Consider the following 24,734-nt stretch of genomic DNA (forward strand, 5'->3'; position numbering starts at 1 on the left):
GTTGTTGTATTTTTTTTCTTAAGTTCTGAGGTCCCCCAACTGGGTAATTATTTATTATTCATTTACTCAGATGGATCTGTGGTCTCACTGATTTGGAAGTTCCCTCCCACCATGTAGATTATTACCTATTCATGTCTACCCATCCTCTGTGGCTCTTGTCCATGTTCTATAAATTTACCAAAAAGTGTTTACCCAATATGTTGGTGGACTTCTTCAATTTCTTGTGAGAGCTTGAGGGCACCAGTGTAATCCTCTGGCTCTCTAGCTCTTCATCTGTCACCAGTATTACTTATTATTAACAATGTACTGAATTACTGAAGTAGTCAAAATAACAAGTTTGTTTTTTAAACAATTCTGCTAAAGCTTATCTTTACATATTAAGATTAGCTAATTATTTTTGGTTTAAGAACTTATGCTCTCTCTTTCTAGTCCTTAAAGAAAGTCGGTCAAGATTCTGTTGTCCTGCTAATTTGCATAACAGTGTTTCTCTCTTACCTACCGGAGGCAGGCCAATATTCCAGCTTCTTTCTATACCTCAGACAGGTAAATAGTCTAATTCTGCCAAATTTGAATTTTCTTCTTTGTTCAACCATAAATATTTGCTTACTTAATCACTACCAAAGAGTTTTCAGGAGGAAAGCATTTCTTCCCTGCCATGGAGTTGCTTTTGGTTATAAAAGCAATACTAGTTTTTATAGATAGTATTTTGTCTGGCTAATACTGTTGATCATTTTTCATGTTTCCTTTTGCAAAATGGGGATGTACTCTTCATATACAGTGATGCTACTAAACTTTTCCAGAAGGATATGGGCTTTGATGGTCCTCCTTTCATCCATGCCCTTTGTTTGGTGTTAGTTGGTGCATTAAACTACTTATATACTTGGCTAGTTCCTTTGTGACCAGTAGCAGACATTTGAGAGAATGTCTGGATAGGAATAACATAGAAATGTTTTATCTTTCCCCCTTATAGAGTTTTAGCTTTATATAGCACTAGACATAGGATAGTTGTTTATAAAATAGACCCTAAAGAGTATCTTTTGAAGTAATTTCCAGTTGTTTTTTCCATATAACATAATACATTACTGGCATCCACTAAGCCTGAATTTCCCAAAGAAAGTTTTCCTTATTAAATTAGGTATTCTTGGAAGAAGCATTAACTATTTCAGCCCTATAAGATATTCTTTCAGATCAATAAATATTTTATTGAATGCCTACTTTATGCTAGGTACTATTTCAGTGGTTTCTTTTACGATATAATATTTGTTATGCTATTGTATATTATGCTATAGTATTTATTATCTATTAACATAAATTTTTTAAAACTCTAGATAATGAGATTTTCACCAGAAAGTGTTGCAGCATTTATAGCTGTCCTTGGCATTCTTTCCATTATTGCACAGGTGAGTTCTTCTTTCAAACTTCACATTGAACCTCAGATGTTAATAAGCTTTTTGAACTATCCAGCAGTACTGTGCTACAGTGTTAGTTGTGTCAGAGGTAGTATGAATGGAGTCAGGGAGACCTATGTTTGAGTTACTTAACCTCTCTGATCCAGTTTCTTCATCTGAGGCCCTTTCCAGCTTTAAATCTGTGATTCTTCATCACCAAGGGAAAGGATATACTGCCAAGCCTTCTGGGAAAAAATATTTTAACTATTTGTGTAAAGGGAGTTTTATTTTAAGAGAGACTATTTTTAAGATGCCCCAAAATTGTTAGAGTGGGGGAAATGATTGTTTTAAAAAGCAAAGTAGTTGAGTTTGAAAAGCCCAGCCTTGGATTTTTCTAAAATTACAGGCAATAATTGTCAGTAAGTGGCCCTCATGGTATATACTATATGTATATGATAGAGAAAAACAGAGTCATATGGTAATTTTGCTCATATAGTTGATTGACCTGATCTAAAGCGGGCAATTTATATTTCTGTCATTATGTCTACTCACTCACTCTTTGAAGAGAAAAATCAATTTTAGGACAAGGAACTTAGGCTTTTGTTGTGTTCTTCTCTTGAATTCAAATAACAATTCAATTATAGTAGAATATATCTTGCTTCATTAGCTTTAATTTATATAACTTATATAAGGCCTTGCATTTATTGGTAGATTAAAAGTTGGAAGACCTAAAATTCTGTTTCATACCTGGTTGTCTGCAGTTAACAAGAATAGTCAAATTTAAAATCTAGCCCTAGGGACCAGTTAATAAATGACTCATCTCAGTTTGGCTCCTGAGAAAGTTGAAAGTTAAATCACTGAATCTGAGTTGTCAGGGACCTCAGAGCTCATCTCCAACCTGTGAATTTGTGCTATAGTATCGATGATAAGTAGAACATGGATGATAGAAGAACTTGGTATCTTCTGAACCAACCCTTTCTACTTGTGAATGTTTCTATTGTTAAGAAGTCAGTCTTTCCTCATACTGAGCAGACTGCTTTTTCGCAGTTTAAACTCATAGGCTTTAGACTTGAAGGGTCCTTCAAGATTGCCTAAGGTTTCCAGACTTTTCAAGTGTGAGAATCTTTTTTATAGTATTTAATATTAGTACATTTTAATTTCAGGAAACACATAACTAAGGCTTCTATGAATTCAGTACTATTTCTAAGTTAGTTTGTATTTGATTAATCATAATAGCATCTATATAGCCCGTTAAGGTTTGTAAAGTTTGTTATGATTATTATCATAAATTGGGGCAGCTCAGTGGCACAGTGGACTGGCCCTGAAGTTGAGAGGACCTGAGTTGAAATCTGACCTCAGACACTTAACTAGCTGTGTGACCCTGGGCAAGTCACTTAATCCCAATTAAACATCTGGGGCTATCTTCATTTGTCCTGGTATCTGTCTTGCCACTGAACCCAGATGGCTCTGGAGGAGAGAGTGAGGTTGGTGACCTTGCACAGCCGTCACTCACTTAAATCCAATTCACTGTAAGTTATGACATCACCCCAATGTCATGGTCCTCATAGAGAATGAAGGACAAACAACACAAGGTGCCAATGGACAATAATCTGTGAACGAAAAAAGTGTTGCATAGCAAATATGAAACACTTAACTGTTCCCCTTTCCTCTGAATCCATAACAATTAAAAACAAAGGAAACTTTTCTCCCCCATCTCTGCATTACAAAGTGTGATTTCAGGATAAATCCCTGGGAATTATTGCTGGGAATGCAAAGTGAAGATAATTAAAATTATTCAACAGCTTATCTAAAAACAGTTAAATTTGTTTTACATTTTCTCAGACCATAGTATTGAGTTTGCTTATGAGGTCTATTGGAAACAAGAACACCATCTTACTGGGTCTAGGATTTCAAATATTGCAGCTGGCATGGTATGGCTTCGGTTCAGAGCCTTGGTACGTATATGTATATGTATTTGTACTTTAGATTTTATTGTTAGTGTCATCTTGCATAAAATGGAAACTTTTTCAAGTATTTCTTACTAATACGTTATTGTCTCCAAATGGGTGTAAATTTTTTACCTTGATTTGAAGGATAGCAACTTCATAGTTCACAGATAATTGGCTGAGACCTCATGCTTACTTTAAGATCACAGACTCTTCTGGACCCTAAATAATTCTTAGCTTAGTTTGACATGTCAGCTTAAAAGAACCACTCTAATAGGCTGTTTTACAAAATCCCTTAACAAGGACCTGAAAGTTAGTTTTATTGGTCATTTTTTTTTTTCTGTTCAGAAAAAAAGGAATTAACCCCAGTGTTCTTTACTGGAGGCAAACCAGGAACAAGTGAAAAAAGTCCATTTGTCTTGGCCTTACCTTCCAGCTTTTCTTGCCACAGTCTGGTTTCCTGCTGTGAGGTGACCATGATTCTAGTGTCAAGATGCCCACAAACGCCATTTTGCCCGGGTATCGGGAATTTGACTCCAAGATCTGCCCTGATGTTTCAGTACGGCTGAAGTTACCTCTTTTAACTTAGATTTGTTTTTACATAAGCATTAAGCAGGTTTTGTGGGGTTGGCCATGGGGGGTAATATTGAATTTGTTTTTAAAAGGGTCTTGGAGTGTGGATTTTGTGAGCTTTAAGGTTTTTTAAATGTTAGACTAGAATATTCACAAGGCTTCATAGGTAGTTCTTTAGTAAAGCTTCTCTTAAAGGACTCTCAAAGGTTTATCTAAAATTAGGTGACTTCTGTCTAGTGCTCTCTTCACACTGGCACAGAATAAAGTGAACACCTTGAAGAACAGAATTAGCTGATGGGCCTTGTGGTTTCAGAGTGTTCAGAAACCATATCAGTATATTCTGTAACAGGCCAAATTGTCTCCTCCTCATACCTCCACTAAAAATGACCCAGTTGCAGGGATGAACTAAACTCTCCTAGTGGGCAATAGTATGCCAGATTTGCTGATTTTATTCAGAATTGGTTCCTTTTGCCTTTTTTGCTTGCAGGATGATGTGGGCTGCTGGGGCAGTAGCAGCCATGTCCAGTATTACCTTCCCAGCTGTCAGTGCGCTTGTTTCACGGACTGCTGATGCTGATCAACAGGGTAAGTATGAGTCACAAGCTTTTTGTCTGTTGTTTTGTTTTTTTGTTTTGTTTTTCAGGGCAATGAGGGTTAAGTGACTTGCCCAGGATCACACAGCTAGTACATGTCAAGTGTCTGAGGTTGGATTTGAACTCAGGTCCTTCTGAATCCAGGGCCAGTGCTTTATCCACTGAGCCACCTAGCTGCCCCATCTGCTGTTTTAGTATACTTAAACATCATTTGAGACTTTTTTCCAATATAGGGGAAGGAAAAGAGAAGTGAATGAGCATTTATATAGTTTCTACAAATACTTTATAAATAACTCATTTGATCCCTCAGAATAATCCTGGGAGGTAGGTAGTTATTACCCCATTTTACAGTGGTGGAAACTGAGGCAGAGGTTAGACAACTTGCTCATGGTCACACAGCTAGGAAGTAGCTGAGGCTGGATTTAAACTCAGGTATTCCTGACTCATATCCCAGCTCTCTATCCTCTCATAAGGAATGGTTTTGACATCTGAAGTCAGGAGCAGAGCAGGGCAAGGAATGGAGGCTGACTGACCTGGGCTCCTTCACAAAAGTGAGGCTTCAGGAGGGGGTGACTCACCAATGGGAGAAGGGGATTATCCTGAAGGAAGGATATTCCAGGGTAAGAAGGCTGATGGGGGAGTTAGATGTTCCAAGAGTAAGGAGGTCCCAGGAACTGAAGGGAAGTTCCAGGATGAGATGGCAACTGAAGTAATGGTTTCAAAGTCCACAGTGCCAAGTGCAGGAAACCCAGAAACTGGGTGTCCATTTTCTCTTCATTGAGTAGTCTTGAAATTCATCTCTGGGTGAGGCATCTATACTGGAAGGGGTGCTTCTCACAAGATACAGCCTCTCTGTTGGCTATCTTAGCCTTGCTAATTCCCTGACCTAGTACTAGATGGATGGTTTTAGTCCCCACTACCTTCAGCCTAAGCTCCAATCTCCAGCTGAGCTATTGCTGTGCTCTCCCAAAAAAGCAGACTCTTGACCTTGGACCAGAAGAAGCATTTCTGGTTTTGTTCCCTTAGGAGCTTGTTGCCTTCCAGGAAAGTGAGTGATCAGAGGTTTAGCCTTTAGAAAATAGTTACAAAGGTTAAAAGTGCAACATGTTGTATGTAATTGCTGGAACCAGTTATAGGGAAATCCTATAACTAGATAATCTGACCTGGATGGTCAGAATACTTCATTTAATTTGTGACATAATAAGATCAAGAAACTTGATATCACTTTCTAAAAAGTGAAGGGATGTCCTGTCTTAATTAAAAGCCTCATTTGTAGCTGGTTGGGAAAGGGTCAACTATCTTTAACAAATAACTTCTGTTGTGTAGACAAGGGATCTATGTGGGGTCGCTTTTATAGACAAAAACCTACCAAAATATCTCAAAATCTCACATTTACAGTATTATATACTTTAAAATGCCTCATTTGTATTTTGTAGGACTAAGGGCTATAGAATAGCATTTTGTGACTGTCAGGATGCACTTGCTGGCCTCTCACAGCCGTATGTTTTCCTAATTCACAATTGTGATCATTTCATTCTCTTGGTGCAAAAAATATGAATGAAAACTAATCTGCTTAGGGTAAGATTTTTTCAATATGGATCCAGCTAGCCTCCTTTTCCTAGCCTTTTTTCACTGTTACTCTTCATACAGGTCTATTCCAATCCAAGCCATGTTCTTCTGATCTCCTGCCTCCATGCATTTGTACATGCCATCTCCTATGCTAGAACATGACCCCTTTTCCCCATTCAGATACATATCTGCCCTTTGTATTCATGAACATGTGTTGGTACGTGTTATTTCTTTTACCTCCACTGTAAAATCTATGAAGCCAGGGGCTAGCTTTTTTTTTCTTTTTATTTCCATTGCCATAACGTTTGTGAAATGATCATTTAATTTTTCTGAGGACTAGAATTGCAGCATAAAAATGGTTGTATTGCCAATAAGAGAAATGTTAAAGGGTTGTGTTCTTTATCATTTAGGCGTTGTTCAAGGAATGATAACAGGAATTCGAGGATTATGTAATGGCTTGGGACCAGCTCTTTATGGATTTATATTCTACATATTCCATGTGGAACTGAATGAACTACAAATAACAGAAACAGATTTAGGAACAAACCAAGGACCTCAGCACCACACCCAGGAGGTATTTTCTTCTTCTGGTTCACTCTAATAAACCTAAGAATTTCATTAGGCTGCACTAAAGGGCACATTAGAAGAGATTTTTTTATTAAGTCCTGTGTAAGAGTCTTCCTTTATAGGATAAAATATTAGAAAGTCAGTCCTTATCACAATTTGCTTAGAACAGATTTTCTACCAAATAGGTTATTTGAATACATTCTAAAATAAAGCCAGTTGTATACAAGACTGAGTTTTTGTTAGTAGAAAGCCATTTATTGGGAATCTTATTTAAACATTTCATTATATTCATTGAAAGGCAGGTCATAACTTCAGCCAATACGAATAGTTTCCAGGTTTCCTCCTACAAGTGAGCACTAGATTTACCCGAGTGTTCAGATAACTTAAGTAAAAAACATCTGTCTGACTTAGGTGGAAAAATAACATTTATTATACAGGTTCGTGGTTCAGGGTGTAAATATTATAGACCTAAGAGGAAGGTAGGACTACACTTATTCTTTTTATTTAAATACTACTTTTCTAAGCTGTTATATTCGCTCTCCAAACATAGGGAAACCCAATAAATATTTACATTCCTTTCTTTGCCTGCTTTGGACTTTGGAGGTTTGATTTTTGGTATCTGATTCTGTATTTAGAATAATTGAAATCCTTCCTTATCCTCTTCCCCTCAACTTTTTTCCTCAAGACTTTCTTAGCTATTTCCGTGATCTAAAACAGAAAAGTCTAGTGGTTATTTCTCACAAAATACCTACAGTTATACCAAGAATCCCACCTTCAGATATATTAAAGTTTTAGTGACATTTTTATCCTTACATTTTTGTCCAAGGTAAACTGATTTTCCAAAATCTATCAATTACAGCTCAAGATCGCCCCCTTCTTTCAGGCAAGGATTTTATAATAATTATTAGAAAAAAGACTAGAAATTTCAACCCCCTTGTTCCTATGAGAGAAATTTATGAACAGATGAGACCTTCTTTGCAAAATCCTAATTGTTTTTTCTTTCCCCAGAATTCCATCATTCCTGGACCCCCATTTCTCTTTGGAGCCTGCTCTGTTCTCCTGGCTCTACTTGTTGCCTTGTTTATCCCAGAACATACCAACTTAAATGTAAGAGCTGGTGGTTGGAAAAAACATTGTGGTGGTCACAGCCATCCTCATAGCCCACAGGCTCCTGGAGAGGCCAAAGAACCATTGCTCCAGGACACAAATGTATGACAACAGACACTGGGAAAAACTTTGGGCAGCTCTTAGGCCTTGGTTTTTCACCTGCAGTTCTGGATGCATTTTCATCCAAATTTCATATTGTACGGTTGTCTTAAGAAACTGATCTGCATGAAAAATAGAACTGAACAATTCTCCAAAGATGTCATTTTTTAAAAAGTCTTGTTTCATACCAATCTTTTGCCACTAGTTCTGGAAAAAAGGAAAGAGTTACCTATGAATAATCTCCATGGCATACATGTCTTTGCATCCATTTCCTTAAGGTGTTGAGCTTTAATTCTATTTATGCTGAGTCTCAGTGAGACACTAGTAGGTAGCATAGTTGTAGACCCAATTATTTTAATATTGTAAAATCTTGGGTCAAGTAATTCAAAGCCTTATGCACTAAGTAAGGAAAAGGCAAAACATTTTGCATTTTTTACTTTTTTTTTTATTTTATTTTTTACTAAATACAGAATCATGTTTTAAGCTTGCTTGCAGAACAGAAATTTTTAAAGAAATATATAAGTGCATTGGGGGGAGGTGGGGCATTGTATCAAATAGTTATCAGACCATTTGGTATTTAAATGGGTGGGTGTTTAGAGCCTCCAAGACTTTACTGGCTCAAGCACAGCTTTCCAAAAATAGTTTTCATATACCACTGTTTTAATGTTTGCATAATCACAAGGACCTCAACACTTGAATACAGAAACTATAAATTATACAATAAACTGATAGTCTTGAAAATGTCAATGTGATATCTTTGTATAGATATAGTGGCCTTTCAGGATTGTCATAGTAACACTTGACAGAGCTAATGCTTGTCCTAAATTTTCAGGACCCTAGAAGAGAGCTTTATATAATAATTACTGATGTGAATTTCTCTAAAGTGTATATTTTTGTGTCCAGTTATATTATTTAAGAAATGTTACTTTGTATAAATTGTGTATAAAATATTGTATAGTTTAAAACGTTTTTGTCTGGTTATTGCTTACTTTCAAACTTTGGCCATGATTGAGTACCAGGGGTGTTGTAAAAATACTGTTAATAAGTTTTCAATTTTAACACAATTACAAACATAATGTCTATATATACATCATATACATGTATTTGTACTATACGGTTTTCAGCATTTTCTCTTCATAGAATGTATACACACACTCTACGTGTGATAGGGTATTTATAAACTTTTCCCACTCATGACCCCTTTTCACCCAAGAAATTCCTATGCAACCCCAGGCATTATAGGTATTCCTAACCTTTTACTGTTGCTAATTTTTTCACGACCCCCACATTCAGTTATGAGACCCTATATGGAAGTTTAAGAAGCTAGGTGTTAGAATACACATATGTACACACACACACACATATATTGTACGAGTAGAAAATGCTGAAAACCTCATGGTACAAATACAACCTCATTTCCCCTTAAAAGCTTGGTTTGGCCATTCTCAATATTTTTTGTGTGTGTATATATATATATAACTTGGAACATATACCACTGACCAAAAAGAATTTTAATATTTCAGCAACATACATTGATTACAAACAAATGTACAACTTTTACACCGCAAAACAATTGAGTTTAAGAGGTAGAACAAAGCCCATGGCAAATTTCCAGCAAGTAGATGTAAAAAAAAAAGTATGAGCATTTAAAAAATGCTTTGGTAAATCTGGCTGCTTTCATATTTAAAGGTTATGGGGAAGGAAAGGGTTGAATTCCTTTATGATAATCAAAAGACTGCCTAGACATATAACCCCACTTACTAATTTTACTACACATTGCCCACATTGAGTTTATAAATATGTACAACATTTACAACAAAGAACATTCTAAAGTTGCTTTCAAAAAGCTGCTTCATTATCCACATTTCATTCAAGTCATTGTAATCTAGTTAAGTTACTATTATATCTTGAAGATTACAGGATTGTAACTAAAGCCTAATAGCTCAACGAAAAAGGATACTCATAGGCATAAAGATTACACTATCTTAGTTTTAAAAAGCATAATCAAGGGATGACTGTCAACATGGTAGGCTAATTTTTTCCCATGATCTTATAAAACTCAAAATCCTGGATGGGGCTTCATAAAGCAAAATCACCTAAGATTCTAGATAATCCTTTAAAATGTCACCTACTGATGCTGGCACTTAAGAAAAAATGCATTGATGGCTCTCAAACATGCTAATTTTGTGCATTTTAAAATGCTTAAGAATTAGAATTTATCAATTATGTACAAATTATCTGAGGAATTAACTGCAAAGAGAAGAATGTTGGTGAAAATGAAGTTGGGAAAGGGATAGTATAAATAAAGCAAGCAGCAAGACTTTTCTTTTTTAAAAAAGTAGTTACCATTGAAAATATGCCTAGAGACTTTGCAGCAATTAATTGTGGTCACAGCACATAGTTTCTAACGAGACTTCTAAGTTTTGCATAGCTATTAATTGTTTAGACAAAGGGCCATTTGACAAAATTTTATCTGAACAAAATTCAAATTAAAGAAAAACTTAATGAATAAAGGATGCCAAGAGTGTTTTGAAACTACTTAGTTTAGATGACATTTCAGCCTAATCTGGCTGAACATTTGCAACATCAACTAAATCAGTAGGTGTTTTTTTTTTAAAAGGTATTTTACATCAAACTAGGTTTCAAGGGAGTCACATGTGTTAATGAATCAACTACAAGAAGCATTTTGCACAGCTAAACAGCTGGTTGAGCCCATAAGAATTACATCAAATCTTACAACAATGTTCCAATATAACAATCTTTATGAAATAATATAACTCTTTAAATTTTCTATTAGAAAACCAGTAGGCTATGAAAACTCTTAAGAATTTTTCCTATTCAATTTCTAGATAAGGTACCCCATGGGGGAAACGTTATCAACACTCTTTGGTTCTATATTAAAATTACCCTCACTTAAAAGGGTTATGATCTTCCATATTTTAATAAAATATATACAGCTAATACCCTCAAAAATGGTATCAAGGCTCCTTAAAAACAAAAGGCACTAAATATTCCATTACCTGGGAAATCTAGACCAAGGTCAAAATCCAAATTTAGTTCTTCCCTAATATTTTCCACATATAGCAATGGTAAAGTCATCAGTAGTCACTTAAGTCAGAGGCAAAGTCACCTTATTCATAGTGGTTGTGTTTATATGCTATGTTAAGAGCTGATCTTCAGTCACCACCAACCATTCTTATACTTCACAGAGCAAGACTGAAGGTTTGATCACTGTCCAGGAAAATATGCTGAAGCTACAGAAGGAGGGAGCATTCCAGGTTTTGATGAAGCTTGTAGGGTTGTTAAAGAGCCATCCTTCTGATGTTCTATAAGTAGTGGGAAACAAACATTAGTTCTTTGACTTCATACACATGTCAAGTTTTAAATCAACTTACAAAGAAACTCCAATTTAGAAATAATTGAGAAAATTCTTACCTGGATTACTAAACAGGTTTTGACTAAGCCCTCGTAATGGAATGCTATCTTCCCTTTTCTTCAAATACTTGGATTCCAGGCCCAAATTTTCACCACTTATCAAAGGGGGAAAAAAGTACTTTAATTTTTTTTTATTAAACAGATCATTCCTTAGTAAAATCTAATGAAGCTCAATAGCTTAAGTTTGAATTCTGTTAAAGTATGGTTTTATATGAGGAAAGAGATGGTTTTTATGTGATACGTTGTAAAAAAAGGAAGTGAATAATGAAAAAAGACATCAAGCATTAATACCACTTCCTATGAAAGATGAACCAATATAATGTCTACAAGGAGTCGATCAGTGCCCAGAGAGCAAACACTTAATTAGACCAATTAGGCACAAGCAATAATGAAGCTTTAGAGGCCGGTGCCATACTGATCAAAAAGTGATAGAGGGAAAACAAGCTTACTGAACACTGGCCACAGGGGCACACTGAAGATTTCCTATATAACAAAATGACTAGCTGTATAGCTTCAACTTGAAAGCATGCAGTGAAGGCACTGCCTCCTTAGGCAATCCATTTCAACTATGGAAAGCTGTTAGAAACTTTTTCCTTAGAGCAAGCTGAAATGTGTCTCTTTCCAACTTCCTCACTCTGCTAAGGGGCAAAACAGAACAAATCCAATCCTTCCACATATCAGTCCTTCAAATACTTGAACACAATTATCATGTTCACCCAAAGTCTTTTCCAGTCTAATATTAAGCCCAAGAGAGATGATAAGCACAAGATAAAGGGTATACAGCTAAAGAATAAAATTACCAGGACAGAATTTTGTGGGAAACAGCCCACAAACGGGGGCAGGACATGGATAATGATGCTACCAAAGAGGAATTGCCAGAAAAGTATGAAGCCAAAAAAAAGTGTCACAAAAATCCAGAAGGTACCCAGGAAGAGAAAGTCAACAGTGTCAAATTCTACAGGAGTCAGGAGAACTATGCAAACCTGTAACATGTAAAGGGGACCACTCTAAATTCTCAAATTTTCCCCTTCTATTACTACTACGTGACACATTCCCAAAGAACATTTTTTTTAAAGGGAGGGTTGGGAAAGGACCCATACATAGACTATATTTATAAAAAGTACCTGTGTTAAAATGAGTAAGCATTAAAATGCTTAACATTTGTAAAAACGCTATGTGAAAACAACAATCCCTGCTCTCAAGAAGCTCGTTCTAGTAAGACAACACAAGATGGAAAGGATGATCCCATAGTCCTTAGGATACAGTGGTCAAAGTAGATTTGTCATTTCTACTAATAAAAACATCTATTTCTGATAATTACTCATTTGATTCTACCAAGGACCTTGACAGTAAGAACTTTTTTTCCCAGACCTTCAGTAGATGTGCCTTCTGAGGATACAGAAGTTACACTATCATCTCCATATAGGTGGCTTTTTCTAAAATACTGGCTACAGGAGCTGGACTAGAAGTAAGGTCTGGGATGTTGCCACCCCTAGAGTTCTTAAGCTTACCTATTAGTCAGCAGGAGGTGCTGGTGGTGGCAAGGAAAAGTGGGTCCCCTCTCCATAGAGATAGCTCCCCTTAATGGCTATAGAGCCTGCACCAGACGCAGGGCCAGCAACCTTAAGGGCATTGCTATTCTCAAAGCTGTTGCATTAGGGCCCTGTGCCATCTCTATAAGGGTCTGAGAAGAAATGGTGGTGGTTTGACTTGACTGGAACCTGTCTTTCCCCCAGGATGCCTTAGTACGTCAGCTAGACTAGCTTGCCCATTCCATAGGTGGCAATTAGTTTTTGTTGTATCAAACAACTGGTGCCCAGCAATTGGGGAATAGCCAAACAATTCATGGTACATGAATGTGTTTTTACTTGACTACATTTATGTTATAAAGGAGGGATTTTATTTCTGAGAGGGAGGAGGGAAGGGAAGGTAATGGGGTTAGTTACAGCAATGTCATAAAAAAAAGAAAATGTCAATGCAACATTTTTAAAAACTGCACACAAGGGGCAGCTAGGTGGCACAGTGGATAAAGCACTGACCCTGGATTCAGGAAGACCTGAGTTCAAGTCCAGCCTCAGACACTTGACACTTACTAGCTGTGTGACCCTGGGCAAGTCACTTAACCCTAATTGCCCCGCAAAGAAAAAAAGAAAAAAACTGCACACAAGAGAAAAGAAGAAAGTTCAGAGAGAGGAAAAAAAAAGGAAAGCTTTGGAATAAAAATGCTAAATCTACTATATATATATATATTTAAGAATAAGCTATCTGTATAGAGATTCAAGTTTCATACACAATTCTTTTTCTTTTGTTTATGAATGTTTTATGTTTGTCAGATTCAGCATAACAAAAGATTAAAGTCCTGGAAAAAGAAATATTCCTCCTGTCTTGTTCTTCATTCTCAATGAACATTAAGGTTCAGAATAAAAGTTCCCCTTGTTTAGTGCCTTCATCTTTCGAAGGATGAAATCATTAAGTCAAAAATGATTAGCTGCTTAGTTCTTGGCAGAAAAGCACCCACCACTAAATATCTCTCAATGCTACTTGTGATTTATTTCTTCAATCTCAACCTCTCATATGGCAAGAAGGGATTTTTAAAAATGGTGTAGCCTGGGCATTATAATGGTACTCAAGAAATGGAAAAATAGCAAGGAAAAGAGCTCTGTTGTAAGAGAAGGATCCTTGTGAAAAATATGGATGGGTTCTGATCTGTATCAATGGAAAGTTTCCCACATAGATTGGACAATATAGCCATTAAAATCATCTCCTTCATTCCTGTTTTTGACTCAACTTAAGCACCAGGTCCCAGCAGCCTTCTTACTCTCAAAGACGTCTCTGCTACAAGGCAATAGCAGCTTTCTCACAAGATTCTAACACTCCTTCTGACTTCTCCCAATGAAGATTCCTCTGGCCTCAAAGTCAGAGTCATTAACATTTATTAGGTGACTACAATGTGCCAGGCATTTTGCTAAGCTACTTAGGTATTAAGGATACAAAAAGAGAAAGACAGCCCCTACTCTAAAGGAGTTCACATACTAACTAAAGAAGACAACAGAAAAAAGAAGTTGAAAAGGGTGGGATGGGAGTACCACATGATGAAGTCCTGGTGGAAAATCTGAGGAAATTGGTTTCAGAATTGATTATATCTTGCAGAATGATGAGTTTCTGGGGCAGCTAGGTGGCACAATGGATAAAGCACTGGCCCTGGATTCAGGAGTACCTGAGTTCAAATCCAGCTTCAGACACTTGACACTAGCTTCGTGACCCTGGGCAAGTCACTTAACCCCCATTGCCCCACAAAAAACAAACAAACAAAAAGAATGATGAGTTTCTGAAAAGCATTAAGCCCAGTAAAGTAGCAGGGTGGAAAATGATCTCCCTATGACCCCTCCCTCTGATTGGTCAGTTCCTGGAACATCCATTTTCTAGAAGGGCCCAGACTAGTCATTTTTAATCCTCTATTCCTCTTCTTAGGATCTGATCCTGACACTAAAAAGCACATGCACACATGAGCTCACACATATTTTTCACAAGTTACTTGAGGGCTTGAGGACTGTCCTTTGCTTCTATTTGTATTCCCAAGCACTTAGGAAATGCCTAGCATAAAGTAAAAATGTTTGTTGACCTGACCCTCAACAATACCAGAAAAAAGTGTTCCTACGTTTAGAAATCTCTCAAACATATCATTAAACCAAAATGCTGGAAACCATTCAACTATTTCCAGTTATTCTGTAATCAATAATTAGCATTCAAGAGACAAATGGATTTACATTTATGTTCTCAAACTCTTGCTGTATTAAATCTAAAAAATTTACTTTAAACTATAACTGCCAACATGCAATATTTTAATTATGTAAAATGAAGAAGCATTTACTTTTCTTTATCAGTTGATCGAGGTATAGTAATAGATCCTCCTGAAGGAATATCTGAAGTATTTGTTTTTGCAAACTGCAAGTTAAACTGAACCTGGTAAAAGACAAAACATTTCATATATTTGAAGTTATGAAATCTAATAACATTTTCCCATACAGTTATTTTTCTCCTAGAAAACAGAACTACAACTTGTCTTTTACTAAAAGCTTACCAATATCTTTCCTTGTGTAAGGTTAAATTTTAAAGTTATGCTCCTTTTTCCCCCTAAGCTGCACATAAAAGGTGTGACTATAAAGTAAGGAGATGTATTTATTTAAAGCACCAGAACCACATGACAATACTCTCGGAGGAACCTTAATGATGTCATTAAACCCTGTTGTTAAACCTCTATCTGACAATCACCCCTAGATAGAAACTGGATGGTTAGTGATGATCCAAGCTAGTTTTTAAGCCTCAGTGACATTAACTTCCAAGCATTAGGCTGCTGTCACCATCATGCTTCACTTACTGCAAGGAACAAAATACTATTCCCATGAAACTAAATATTCCTGACTCATTCTTCTTCTCTAACACAGTTTACCTGAGATATGTCAGGATTTCTATACAATAAACATGATTTACTTCTCTTTGACTTGCATCGATGAATTCCACAGCTAAACTGTTATGGTCAAAGCTAAAACTAAACAAGTCTTTTTTTTTTTTTGGTGGGGCAAGGGGGTTAAGTGACTTGCCCAGGGTCACACAGCTAGTAAGTGTCTAGGGTCTGAGACAGGATTTTAACTCAGGTACTCCTGAATCCAGGGCCAGTGCTTTATCCACTGTGCCACCTAGCCGCCCCCCCCCTCCTTTTTTTAATGGGTTTTACATGTTCACTTTCTTAGGCCTCAGGAATATTGTGAGTTTCCCCCTACAGAACTGGATGCTTTGTTCCTGGGTCATACTAGAAAGACCATTATTCCTTAGTATTTACTATTTTCTTCAAAAATGTTATTTTCTCCAGTTTCCCAATCCTTTTGCTGTTTCTATTTGTCACTAGAAGTGAGAAGTCTTATCTTGAAAATGTCTAATCTAAGTGAAAAGTATACTCTTAAAAATGTTCTGGTTTGGTTTTCTTTCTGGATGAACCAATTTCTACAACAAACATTACACGTTAGCCACCTTCAGTTGACCCCATGGTATAGAACAATGGAAAGAATACTGAAATTGGAATCAGAAAACCTAGATTCAAGTCTTGACTGTACCACTTAGCAGCAGTGTGAGCATGGATGGATAAATCACAACCACCTCTCAATCTGAACTTCTGCATCTGCATACTACTACCTCTGTCCACCTCACAATACGACTACGGCAGATAAATTAAGTGCTTTATAATAATAAAGAACTGTAAAAACATCATTATGATTATGATTTTTAACAAACTAAGCCTGACTTTTTCATCATTTTCCTAGGTCCTAGAGGTGAATGAATGTTGTCTTTTCATAACATCACAGACATCAAAAGCTGGAGATCTTAATGCAAAGAGGCAAATTTGACCTCAAAGGTATCACTGAGACATGGAAAGTGAAGCCCATGACTGGAATATAAATTCTGGATGGACATATTTTATGTGGTGAAAAACAGGATAGGTAAAAAGGGGTAGGACAACACTATTTGTTTACTAAGCAGACATATTCATGTGAGGAAATCCAGCAACCCACAATCAAGAAATATCATCAAAAGCATTTCAGTGAAGATCAATGGAAGAAGGAAAAGAAATAATTTGGTAATCTGTAGTATGTTTGACAGATATACAGATAAACCATCTGGGAAACATCAAAAACTTAGCACAGAGGTATAAAAGTATGATGAAGGACTTGAATTATTTAGCTATCTACTAGCATCTTTCTACAAAAAAAAAAAGCCTTGCTTTAATTATCATTTTATTCTTTTCTTTTTTTAAAAGTGGAATGTGATTCTAATAATGGGGAAGAAATGGTTATAGAAATGATGGTAACCTTCAAGGAAAAATGACTACCACCTGTTAAAATGTGTAATACAAACCATAAAAACTAGGCCCAATCTGACATGTAACATAGATGTGTTACATGTAAAATTTTGTTGATTCTAGATCTCTACCTTCTTTAAACTTTATTGCTGTCAAAAATTCTGAACATTTCATCCCTATACTTCATAATATTTCAAGTGTATCACTGGCATATTTCTTTTTATTTGAAAAACCACACACAATTCAATACATCACAGCTTCTAGCATAAGACTTACTGACTGACCTTGAAAGGACTGCTGCTACAGGATGAAACAAACCCCTGCTCTGTTTATTCCTCTGCTCCCAATAAGCCACACAATAAAATCAGTCTCATTACTTTATGGTCACACTTTGCATATTCTCTTAGCAGGTGGTTCTAGTATATTTTGGTCACACTTTGGAAATTGTTAGATTCCTGAAAAGTTGCATGTAAATCAAAATATGTAAAGAATCAAAATTTCAAAGGCATATTTTGAACGGAAAAATGATTTGATAAAAATCACTTAAGAATCTCAGTATTTACTTTAAGGAGCATCTTTCCTTTGCCAATGTACAGTGCATTTATTAATTCATCCCATTAAGCCAGGCAATAGACTATTGTACCATATACAAATATTGAGTTAATAAATATATTTTTAAATGTCACATGGTCAATTCCCATTATACTGGGAGTTTTCTTTCCATGGGGTATCTTATACAGAAAGGCATTATTAGACTTTAGAATTGTAACAGCATTTACCAACTTCTACTCAGTTTGTCTTGGAGGAGGCGAAGAAGAAACATTCAAGTACTGTTTCAAATATAATAAAGTACTAGAATTCTCCAATTTTGTTTTTAATTAAACAAACAAAGCTTCATCTTTAAATAAAATAGCTACCTTTGGTCCAGAAACTGGATGAACAGTGCTTTTTGAAGCTACAGGATGAGGGAAGGAACTGTGGTAAGTAAATGTGGAAGAAACAGGATAGCCAATTCCACAGTTTGGAAGAGGTAGTCTGTTATCAAGCTGGAGAAAAAAAAAGAAGGTGGAGGGGGGGAAAAGTATTAAGAGAAAATGAAAGCTATACATAGTATTACTTAATATTACTTACCCAGTAAGCACCAACAAGTTAAGGAAAGAGCTAGCCTTTTAAAGTTCCTTAATGTTCTGCAAAACGCTTTCTTTATGTATATACAGTTTGTCCCAAAAGTCTCAGTGCCATTTTAAACTCCTAAAGCTAAATAACAAGAAAAGGCAGGTGCTATACTTATCCCCATATTACAGATGAAGAAACTGAAGGTCAGAGATTAAATGACTTACTCTGGGTCACACAGCTAGAATGTATGAGGTAGGAGCAGAACTCAAGTATTCCTCATTCCCAAGTCCAGTATCTTACCCACTATGCCACCTAGCTGACCCACAGCATAGTAAGATACATAGTTGTTCACCCTATCGCCCTGAAGTCAAGTTAGCTCGGCCCTATAGTATAGCCTTGTTTACCAGAGTCTAAAATGCCTGGCTCATCCTTGGTCCAGAACAGCCCACAGACAGAAACTCAATACTTTATTGTAGGTAATTTTATTATAAATTAATTGGTTATCCTGTAACTATAAATTTCTATTAGTATTATTTCCACTAGACATTTATAGTTTAAGCTCTTTTCTCTGTGGAATGAAATATTTTGTGAGGTTTTTAAAAAAATGGTGAGGCAATTGGGGTTAAGTGACTTGCCCAAGGTCACACAGCTAGTAAGTGTCAAGTATCTGAGGCTAGATTTGAACTCAGGTTCTCCTGACTCCAGGGCCAGTACTCTATCCACTGTGCCACCTAGCTGCCCCTGAACGGTTTTTTTGTTAATTTAAAATTTAACTTACTTAACTTTATAAAATGTTAGCTTAAGTAACTTCTTATTGGAAAAAAAAAACATGCACTAACATCTAATTATCTAATCAAAATCCCTCACTCTGCTTTACTACCCCTACCTCTCTTCAGTCTGGCTCCAGCCTTTCCTTTGAGGCTCCTTTCATGTTCCTCCTTATGGACACTACACATTATAGCACAGTGTTTTAAAAAGAGCAGTCACAATTAGGAAGGTGCAGAAAGTCAATGTAACCAGTTAGTTTAGGCCAGGAGGAAATGGGCAAAGCACTAGGGCTACACAGACAAAATTAAAAGAGTTTCTGCTCTCAAGTTTACACTCCTGAAGGAACGTACACATTTTTTAAATCTGAGCAAAGAGAGAACATTGATTGCTGCATAATCAGACAAATCCCCAGAGGCAGCACGTTTCAGAGGAAAGAGCGTGGGGTTTGCAGTCAGAAGCCATAGGCACCAACCCCTTTCTGTCACTTAAGACCTACGTACTCTTGGCCAAGTCTCTCAACCTCTCCAAGACTTATTTTCCTTATCTATAAAACCAGAGGGGTTGCACTCTCGGCTCCTTTCCAACTCTAAATCCATGGTCGTATTATGTTTTAAGAGGCTGCTCTTAAGATAGGCCATAAATGAAGCTAGGGGAAGGTGAGGAAGGAAGGCATTAGGAATAACCTATACAAAGGGATGGAAAAGAGAAATGGAATGGCTAGTTTGGAAAACACCCAATGGGCCAGTCTAGCTGCAATGTAGAGTACAGAAGCAAAGACTGGAGCCAGACTGTGATGAGCTCTAAAAGTGGAGACACTGGAGGTCACTGAAAGAATGAAGAATAAGAGTCGGGGAAAGGGAAGGATGAAAAATGCTAAAGGATTATGATTAGATAAACATGGGAGTGGAAGTAGAACACCTGTGGACAATAAGATGAGTGGTATGATGGAGTGGAAGAGTAGATGAACAAAAAGAACTGGGAGAACAGTATCTGAGGAAACATCAACATGTATAGTGAAGTTCTCTTAATATGAGGGAAGGAGTTGGGCTAGGGAAGTCCAGACACTGAAATTAATGAGAAAGGAGGAAGAATATCCTATGGATTGGTAGATAACAACCTGCAGAATCTGGGTGTGATGATATGTTTGGATAGAGTAAAGTAAAAAGCAGGAGAGATTGCCGAGTGCTGGTTATAGAGGGAGAAGTGGCAATGAAGAAAAAAGAAATATACTGACTCCACTACCAGTCGGGGAGGGGGCGGGGGGGGGGGGGAGGGGCAGGATAAAGGGAGCCAGGTCTCAAGGAGTACCAAATATGAAAAGAGCAAGAGGAGAGGTCTACAATGACAAGCTTGTTGCTTCTGGAGGGACATTCCAGGGGGTGCAGTAGAGGGGCAGGCATACCTAAAGTGAGATGTTAGGTTGACATAGATGAGAATAAGGGAGAGAGGGAAGTGGAGTCTGGGAAGAGGGGCTTTGTTCCTTGGAAAACCATGGAAGGAATCAGTACTTTGGAAATTCAAATTCCCACAATTCCACAAACATTTAAACATTTACCATGTACTAACACTGGGGACATAAAGACAAGAAAAAGAAACAGTTCCTGTCTTCAAAGAACCTACATTCTACTGGAAGATTATTTTGGTAGCTGTTTGGAGAATGGATCTGAGAGAGAAAAACTGCAAGCTGAAAATCCAGTTAAGAGGTTGTTTTAATCGCCCACCTGAAGGACAATGAGGGCCTGAAGAAATATGATGGTGGTCTTGTGAGTGTAGAAAAGGACAGAGATATGCAGTGGAGGAAGAATTCATAAGACTTGGCAACCAAATGGATTTGGTGATGAGGGAAAGAAGAATCCAATAGGACAGTGAGGCTGTGAACCTGGATGAGAATAAGTACAGAGAAAAAAAGAAAAAGGAAAATTTGGAGCAGCAGATTGAGGGTAGAAAGATAATGCTTTTCTCTTTCTGGCATGTTGGGTTTGAGATGCCTATGGTTCATTCAGCTGAAGATATAGGACATGTAGCTGGTGATGAAGCCCTGAAAAACAGCAGAAAGATTACTACTTGATATATAGATTTGGAAGGGATCTGCATAGAGATAATAAAACCTATAAAAGATAATAAAATCACCAAAAAAAAAGAAGAGAGAAGAAAAGAGAGTTCAGGATAGAGCCTTAGGATACACCAATGGTTAGAGAACAGAACAGATGATGATCCAGCAAAAGAGGCAGAGAAGAAAGGGTCAGCCAAATATGACGATTACTTAGAGAAAGCAGTGGTGCAAAAACCCAGGAAGGAGAGAGCATCCAGGTGGAGGGGTTGACACAGTAGTGTTATATGCCACAAAAAGGTCAGGAATGAGGACCAACTTTTCTTGAGAAAAACCCACTAGATTTATTAATAAAGAGATCACTAGAAAACTTGGAAAGAGCAGTTTTAGTTTAGTGAAGAGGTTAGAACTTTCAGGAAGAAGGCAAATGGTAGATAAGGAAGTGGACGCAATGAGGGTAGAAAGCTTTTTCTCCAAAATTGATTGTGAAAAGGAGAGATTTAGAACAAGAGCTAGAGGAAATGGCATTCAAGAGATGATTATCTTGGGAAAAGCAGTCAGAATCTGGTCCTGATAAAGTTTTTAGAGAGTAATAAGTTCTTGACTTGTCATAATGATAATTTCATCCTTTCAAAAGGTTTAGGAACTAACAAGAGAGAAATAAGGATCTGATTCTCTCTTTTTTTGTTAGTGAGGCAATGGGGGTTAAGTGACTTGCCCAGGGTCACACAGCTAGTAATTGTTAAGTGTCTGAGGCCGGATTTGAACTCAGGTACTCCTGACTCCAGGGCTGGTGCTCTATCCACTGCGCCATCTAGCTGCCCCTCTGATTCTCACCGACAGGGAAGAAAGGGTGTTACAGTAGAAAACATCGGAATCTTGGGGTAGAGTAACCACTCTATCTTCTGTGATAGAAAAAAAGAGGAAGGTCAGGCACAATCTGACATATACTCTATATTTGGTGAATGTAGATTTCAAAGAGTTTGTAGGAAAAATAGGCAGGATACTATATTCTAAAATTCTACATGGGAAATTAGATCAAGGGGGATGGTAAACTTTCAAGAATACAATTTGGAAGACACAAAGCAGCACAATTCTGATACATAGAAAAATGGTAATTGTCTGATGAGACAGATGGAAAGATAAAAAACAGGGTGAATGAATACAAAAGCATAGACCAGGAGTGGCAAAAGTACTACAGGTCAGAATAAGATTAGGTTGTCAAGAAAAGCTATGAACAAAAAGGGACTTTTAAAAAGCTATCCTGGGATGGGAGCAGCAAGGTGGCTCAGTGGATAAAGCACCGGCTCTGGAATCAGGAGTACCTGAGTTCAAATACGGCCTCAGACACTTGACATCTACTAGCTGTGTGACCCTGGGCAAGTCACTTAAACCCCCCCCCGGGGGGGGGGGGGAGAGGAGCTATCCTGGAAAAAGGATCACAAAATAAAGAAAACTGTTGCCTTCTCAAGAATGGGATGAAGACATCTACTAGAGAAAAGGTAGAAACATTCAATCCTTATTTTGCTCCTCTTTTCTTTGCCACAGAGAAAGTAAAACGGCTAATAAGAAAATGACAGCCAATATTAGCATGGAGATAGGAAAATTTCAAGCACCTACTTGCCTTTGATGAATTCAAATCACCTGGCCCAGATGAACTACTTTGTCAGATACCAAAAAAACAAACAAACAGAAACCCACTATGTGAGTGCTGAGTGATTGTCAGCAAAATCTGAAAGATCATATGTCCTGATTTTTGATGGAAAAGCAATGAAATCTGTAAATTACTTGCCAATGATATTGATACCTGGGAAGATTCTAGAACAGCTCATTAAAAAGATGGTTAGTAGCCATCTAGAAAAAGATGTAATGGTCACAGAAAGTCAGCACTGGCAGACAGGTCATGTCTGGCTAATCTGATTTCCTTTTATAAAAGGGTAACTACATGGGTAGTACAGAAAATGCTGTAGCTATAGTCCATCTAGATTTGAGTCAAGCACTTGATAATGTAAATGACAGTATTCTTAGGATCTGTGTTTGACTATCATAAAAGTTCCCTGATATGAATTGGAATCTTACCATGTTCTGATTAGGAGAAATTCCATTTCTGATGGTGGTGTTGCTAGGCTGAGCAGGTGGAGTTGTGGAGGATCCCAATAGTTCTTGTTTTCTTACTAGGTGATTTTCATTCAGTTCTTTATTTAGCCATGTGATTACTTCATAAAAGAAAAAACAAATAAATTCAAATATTTTGCTTGTCCTTCCATTTTTACATTTGTTTCAAGCACATTTAAAACCTGTATTGAGCATCAAAATAAATTTTTTAATTGTGAAAAACACTGCCAACTCTCCTAATGTTTTAGCAGAGATAATATATAGGGTTTTCTAGATCTTTCCAAGCAAAAATGTACATTTTGATATGTTGATCCATGTAGGTCAGCTCTCACCTACTGCTGAAACTTGTAGCAAGTTCAGTCAGTCAATAAACATTTATTAAGCACTTATTACATGTCAGGAAACTGAGCTAAGCACTAGCGATATAAAAGTAAAAGACAATCCCTGCTTTCAAGTAACTCATACTCTAATGGAGGAGATGGTGTGCAAACAATTATGTACAAACAAACTATATATAGGACAAACTGGAAATAATCAACAGAAAGAAGGCACTAGAATTAGGGGGATCAGAAAAGATTTCCTGAAGGAAACATAATTTAGTTAGGACTTAATGGAAGCCAGGAGATGGAAATGTGAAGCATTTCAAGCTTGCAGGAATAACCAGTAAAAATAGCCAGTCAGGAGATGAAGTGTCTTGTTAGTGGGAACAGCAAAGAGATCAAGCTATGAAGGACTTTGAAGATCAAACAGGTAGATTGGGAGCCAATGGTGTTTACTGAGTAAGGGGGTGACTCGGTCAGAACTTTACATTTTTTGGCAGCTAAAATATATTCTTTTTAAAAAAAGATTTTTACTGTTTGCTTACATTTCCCAATATTTCCTTTCCTGCTCCTCCTTCCACTAAAGCTCTATCCCTTCTAACAAAAAATTTTAAAAGGGAGGGGGGGGGGGGGTCTGGCATCATCTACTCGTAACAGATCTGTCATAGCTAAAGTATTTTCAAAATAAACGACTTCAAATTCTAAATTTAAAGAATTAAATACATTTCAAAATGCAATAGCTCTACAATAAAAGTGAGAAAAGGAAACACTCTCAGCTAACCTCCCTATACACTTGATAGCACTATGGCAGTGTTACAATCTAGATGGCCCTACTCTAGTGACATTAGTATTAGTCATCTGGCAATGTCAGGTAACTAGAGGGGCTAGGAGTGGATGCCTTGAAATGCAAACCTTAAAGTGTTATAAACCCATATTGGTCAGCTATTTTCATTCAACAAACTTACATTTTTCATTATTCTTCAGAAGCTGTTTGCTCTCTTCAAGTTTTTGTACTGTAACTTCTAACTGTTCTTTCAATTTGCTTACCTGAAATATTTCAATATAATTAAGTCATATAAACTAAAATATAATTAAGAAAGAGGAAAAGCCAAAACATAATTAAGAAGTTGAAGGAATTATCCCAATGAAGTGATGAAAAACATAAAAATGTAATGTATACTGAGACAAAATTACTGACTTTTCAAATCAAAAGGACAATTTCATTATTTCTAGC

General features: G+C 36.9%; 2 protein-coding genes across 4 annotated transcripts in view; one reads left to right on the forward strand and one right to left on the reverse strand.

Annotated features, from left to right (window-relative positions):
* The window catches only part of MFSD14A (major facilitator superfamily domain containing 14A), a 46,487-nt gene extending 37,680 nt beyond the window's left edge, over positions 1-8,807 (forward strand). Inside the window, exons 7-12 of the mRNA XM_044000533.1 lie at positions 430-543; positions 1,329-1,400; positions 3,231-3,343; positions 4,395-4,492; positions 6,480-6,643; positions 7,645-8,807. Of these exons, the coding sequence (XP_043856468.1) occupies positions 430-543; positions 1,329-1,400; positions 3,231-3,343; positions 4,395-4,492; positions 6,480-6,643; positions 7,645-7,851 (768 nt within the window). The 3' untranslated portion in view covers positions 7,852-8,807. The remainder of the gene's footprint in view (positions 1-429; positions 544-1,328; positions 1,401-3,230; positions 3,344-4,394; positions 4,493-6,479; positions 6,644-7,644) is intronic.
* Positions 8,780-24,734, reverse strand: part of SASS6 (SAS-6 centriolar assembly protein) — a 32,533-nt gene continuing 16,578 nt past the window's right edge. For all 3 annotated transcript variants that reach the window (XM_044000532.1, XM_044000531.1, XM_044000530.1), the window contains 6 exons: positions 24,466-24,547; positions 23,145-23,281; positions 18,049-18,177; positions 15,149-15,240; positions 11,278-11,372; positions 8,780-11,168 (listed from right to left, as the gene is read on the reverse strand). In XM_044000532.1, coding sequence (XP_043856467.1) covers positions 11,071-11,168; positions 11,278-11,372; positions 15,149-15,240; positions 18,049-18,177; positions 23,145-23,281; positions 24,466-24,547 — 633 coding nt within the window. In that variant the 3' untranslated portion in view covers positions 8,780-11,070. The remainder of the gene's footprint in view (positions 11,169-11,277; positions 11,373-15,148; positions 15,241-18,048; positions 18,178-23,144; positions 23,282-24,465; positions 24,548-24,734) is intronic.

The sequence above is a fragment of the Dromiciops gliroides genome, chromosome 4, assembly GCF_019393635.1.
Source record: "Dromiciops gliroides isolate mDroGli1 chromosome 4, mDroGli1.pri, whole genome shotgun sequence".
NCBI classification, from domain to species: Eukaryota; Metazoa; Chordata; class Mammalia; order Microbiotheria; family Microbiotheriidae; genus Dromiciops; species Dromiciops gliroides.